The sequence below is a fragment of the Phyllostomus discolor genome, chromosome X (assembly GCF_004126475.2).
Source record: "Phyllostomus discolor isolate MPI-MPIP mPhyDis1 chromosome X, mPhyDis1.pri.v3, whole genome shotgun sequence".
Classification (NCBI taxonomy): domain Eukaryota; kingdom Metazoa; phylum Chordata; class Mammalia; order Chiroptera; family Phyllostomidae; genus Phyllostomus; species Phyllostomus discolor.
Window position 1 is genome coordinate 39,555,768 of NC_050198.1, and position 4,678 is coordinate 39,560,445.

The 4,678-nt window shown below is 58.1% G+C and overlaps 1 protein-coding gene across 1 annotated transcript; it reads left to right on the forward strand.

Annotated features, from left to right (window-relative positions):
• The first annotated feature begins 1,747 nt into the window (after window positions 1–1,747).
• Window positions 1,748–3,597, forward strand: TREX2 (three prime repair exonuclease 2). The gene is made up of 2 exons (XM_028522182.2): window positions 1,748–1,963; window positions 2,585–3,597. The coding sequence occupies exon 2, from the start codon at window positions 2,619–2,621 to the stop codon at window positions 3,327–3,329; it is 711 nt and encodes a 236-aa protein (XP_028377983.1). The 5' UTR covers window positions 1,748–1,963; window positions 2,585–2,618; the 3' UTR covers window positions 3,330–3,597.
• The last annotated feature ends 1,081 nt before the right edge of the window (window positions 3,598–4,678 follow it).

Below are 4,678 nucleotides of genomic sequence, written 5' to 3' on the forward strand. Positions count from 1 at the left end.
CGCCTCTAGCCTGCTTTTTGCTTTTATGGCTCTGCGTGATGGCCTCCTTTCTTCTGTTGTCTGGCCTGGGCTGAGTGGCCTGTGTGGTGCCTGCTGCCCAGTTCCCTTCTTCACAGCCTGGCTGCCCCGAGTTCTGGACCACACCTGACATGAGCCTCCTGCTACCCTGGGGGCCTGGGCCCTGCCCCTCTCGTGGCCCATCTGCCACAGGCACTAGCACTTCCTGGTGCTTTGCACCTTCCCCAGCCACAGTCCAGTTAAGCTTGGCACTGCCAAGTGCTGGAAATCTTCGCCTTGCCATGACACCTGTCTGCCTGTGACCAGAACCTGCCCACTGCCCAGCTGCAGCCACTCCTGTGACAAGTCTCAGGGTCCCATGTAAGGCCTCACAGTCCTTCAGCCCCATCCCTTGCACTCACTACATCTGGGATCCAGCAGGCAGGGTCCATGTTTCGTCTTCCCTCCTCCCCAGAGTGCTTGGTACCAGCCAGGGGAATTCCTGCTGGTGACCTGACTGGTTGTCCAGGAAGCTGCTCTCTGGTCTTCTCAGGGTGGCCCAGTATCTTCCTGAGCAGTGTGCCTATCACAGCCACGTCCCTCCCTTCTAACACAGGAACAGGTACAACTAGTGGGGACCCAGCCTCCTCAGCCCAGTGTCAGGCCTGAGGGGGACCTCCCTTCAAGTGCTTGTCCTGCTGGGAAGGCCCATCCTGGTCACCAGCCTTACTTGCACCTGCTCTCTGCTCTGCTCCCTGCAGCTGTACCTTTGATCCCAAGTCTCCTGTGGAGGTTGCTGGGAGCTGGGCACCAGGCCTCCTCCTGCTCAAGATGCCTCCTCCTGGAGCCCCTGGCCTTGGTTGCTTGCCTGGGGCATCCACCCTGATGGCTATTGTGGGAGGTGGGAAGACAGGCAAACCCATGGCCACCACTGCCCAGATGTGCCAACAAACTTGACAGGCTAAGTGCTGGCACATCCGGCTCCAGAATGAGGTTCTCAGGTGATGCCGCCTGCTTCCTGGACCAGGGATGGCCTTGCTTCCCTCCTGTCTTGACTGTGTCCTTTGCCCTTGGCTGAACATAGTGGGCTGGGAAGGCCCTGGAGCCCAGGATTCCCGCTGCCATGGTCCTGAGGCTGTGGGTGCTGCTGAGGCAGTCCCCTACCCCTGCTGCTTACATTGCTCATTCTTCAGAGGGGAAGGATTGGTTCTGCCAAAGCCTACCCTCCCTTCCTCCTAACCTGGAAGCCTCTGCTATCTGTTAAAGGCTCCTTAGATATTATGTGTCATTGTACCCATGAGGCAGATACTGTTAGCCCTTCCTGGCTGCAAGGTGGGTGAGCTGCCATCAGGTACTGCAGTGCCACTGACACTGCACCCCACCCTTAGAATGCATCCTTCCCCTTCATGCCTGAGCATGATGGATGCAGGTGCTTCCTTCCCACTCCAGAATCACTTTATCCTCAAGAGAGGCAGCCTGACCCCCAGTGACAGGGAACTGTGCGCCTGAGAAGGGGCATCTTGCCTTTGTGAGAGGTGCCCCAGTATGGGGCTGGGCATCAAACCCAGGCCAGCCAGGTCTAGCTGCTGTTGCCTGGCCAGCTCAGACTTGGAGACAGGGCTGGGTGGAAGGCTTGGGCTTCCTCCTGGTGACGCATCCAGGCAATGGTGAAGCCCATTCCTATGATGACGCATCCTCAGCCCGTGGTTGTTGGCTAGTCGAGCTCCTGAGAGCCTGCTTTCCAATCTGTAAACACGGGGTGTGTGTCCCGGTGGCTGTGAGTGAGTGAAGGGGGGCATTTAGCCGGCCACACAGGTCCTGCAGCCTCAGGCCTCTTGTTGCCCAACAGGCAGCTGGGGGCGGGCCACAGTTGCTGATTAAAGGCCACTGATTAAAGACTGCCTGGAGCAGCCTATGTGGAGACAAGTGCCCAGCAGCCCAGGAAGCCAGCCAGCGTCTGCCCCAGGTAAGCCAGCGTGGTTGGGTTGGCGAGCACAGCCACTGAGAGCCCAGAGGCAGGTGGAGGCCAGGTTGGGGCCAGCATCCGAGCACCAGGGAGGCTGGAGATGACTGTGAGGCTTTTTCAGGTGCCTGTTCCTGGCAACTGATCCTAGGGGTACAGACCTGGGCTGCTATGCTTGAGGCTCCTGGCCACAGTGTCTCAGTGAATATACCATCCTGGGCTGTACCTCCCCCTGTCCCCGATGACATGGACCTGAAGGCAGGAGGCAGAGGTCTCTGGGCAGGGCTCTGGGCACACCAGGCCTGTTGTTTACTAGATGGTAGTGGAAATGGCCAAGGAGGGACTAGGGGCCAGAATGAAGGGGTGATGAGACCCTAGGCAAGCCTCACCCTAGACAGGAGTAGGAGACCCTGGTCACTGGGCCCTAGTTCTGGTGGCCCCTTAGTAGTCTCCCTGAATGTGGGCCTTAGAAATTGCTCCCAGAGTGTCAAGTCCCATCATGGGGGTGGCAGGAAGTATACCCAGAGAGGTTGGAGGAGATTCAGCCACTGGGACGCCTGTGGGTGGCTGGGCCCAGGCATCCCTTTTTCTGGCCCTCAGGTTTTGTACTTCTTGCTCCGGCAGCTTTAGGTGTCACTGTCCCTGTGTAAACATCACCATGTCTACGGTCGCTCGGGCTGAGACCTTTGTCTTCCTGGACCTGGAAGCCACTGGGCTCCCCAATGTAAACCCCGAGATTGCCGAGCTCTCCCTGTTTGCTGTCCACCGCTCCTCTCTGGAGAACCCAGAACGTGATGAGGTTGGCACCCCTGTGCTGCCCCGGGTCCTGGACAAGCTCACGCTGTGCATGTGCCCAGAGCGTCCCTTCACCTCTAAGGCCAGTGAGATCACTGGCCTGAGCATCGAGGGCCTGGCACAGTGCCAGAAGGCTGGTTTCAATGAAGCTGTGGTGCGGACACTGCAGGCCTTTCTGAGCCGCCAGGAGGGCCCCATCTGCCTTGTGGCCCACAATGGCTTTGATTATGACTTCCCCTTGCTGTGCACGGAGCTGCAGCGACTAGGTGCTCATCTACCCCTGAATACCACCTGCCTGGATACATTGCCAGCACTGCGGGGCCTGGACCATGCCCACAGCCATAGCACACGAGCCCAGGCCTGCAAGGGTTACAGCCTGGGCAGCCTCTTTCGCCGCTACTTCCAGGCTGAGCCTAGCGCAGCCCACTCAGCTGAGGGTGATGTGCACACTCTGCTTATGGTCTTTCTGCACCGTGCTGCTGAGCTGCTTGCCTGGGCTGATAAGCAGGCCCGGAGCTGGGACCACATCAAGCCCATGTACACACCACCTGATGGGCTGAGTCTCAGGGTCTGAGCGCCAGTGGGTTGGTGACATTGCCACCCAGGGGGACAAGGCCCACCTCCTGTGTCACAAGCAGTACCAGCCTTGACCTTTCAGCCAGACTCTGAGCTCTGGAGCGGGCACCAGACCAGTACTTCGCTGCCTCACCCCCATCCTCTTAGCCAGGCATCCTCTCAGGCACGTACTTGCCTGGCCTACCTATTCCCACAGCCTTACTTTTTGCCCACTGGAGTTTGCCGCTTCAGGCTCCCACCCTTCACTTTGTCTCACAATAAATATTGACAACTGTTCACTAGCTGACTTTCTGGTCATACACCCCAATGCATTGCCCAGAGAGACAGGCAGTGATTCCATCAGAGCAGCCCCCTACAGTGAGCTCAGGGGTGGGGGAATGGATGGGGAAGACATCAGTGCTTACAGGCTGTGAACCTAGAGCCACAGGCCTCTTCCTCCTGGCTGGTCTCCTACCTTTGCCTCAATTATCACCCCTTCCTTGCACTGTCACCTTAGACCCAAGAAATGAGTGAACAGGGACTTAAGAACATCTGCTGTGGCCCCAAATCTGTGCCCTGTGGGGAGATGGAAGAAGTGTTGCTGCCCCAGCCTCCAAGGAGCTCCAGCTTCCTCGGCCCCGAGAGCTGAGCCAACAGGCATAAAGCCCAGCTCCAGTACTTGCTCCCTGCAGGACCCTGAGCCATCTCCTTCTTCCAGAGCTTCTGTGGCTGCAACAGGATGGAATGATATGATTGGTTGGCAGAGCAACACAGTGCCTGGTGCAATCAGGTGCTAGGGAGTAAGGGAGGTGCCCCCAGCCACACATGGACATACATGCAAAGGGCCCACTGGAGTGTGCAGGGCGAGGGGGTATGTATGATGGGGGATCCGAGCTGTGCCCAGAAGCATGTGGGCTGCATAGCTGACTTGAGACATGTAGAAGAGGTGGGGTAGCTGGTGCAGTGAGGGTGACAGCTAGGAAGGAGTCCATCCTGGGCCCATGTTCCTCATGGCATGGCCTAAGGAGGGCCAGGAGGCTGCTCTGTGGGGAGGGCCACTTCTTGGCAGCTGCTTCAGCTGGGCTTCTTGGGGAGCCAGCTAACCTGCTTCTGGGGCACCCCTCTGTGTCACCAAACAATGGGACAAGGCAGGGGAAGGATGTCTGAGAGACAGGGAGAGCAGGAGAGAAGGGGTGGGATGGCCACACCTGAGAATGACTCGTAAGAGCAAAGCCTTGAGTCTTGATCCAGCTGGGCCCATTTGGGGAATCCTAAGTAGGTCAAAGTGACTAGAGCCACTACAATGTGCAAGGTGGCAGAATCGTGAGGCCAGATCACAGGTAGTGGCCATGTCAGGTCATCCTCATT

Excerpts from the sequence above, each read along its gene's own strand:
- TREX2 (XM_028522182.2), top strand. The coding sequence starts at position 2,619 with ATGTCTACGGTCGCTCGGGCTGAGACCTTTGTCTTCCTGGACCTGGAA.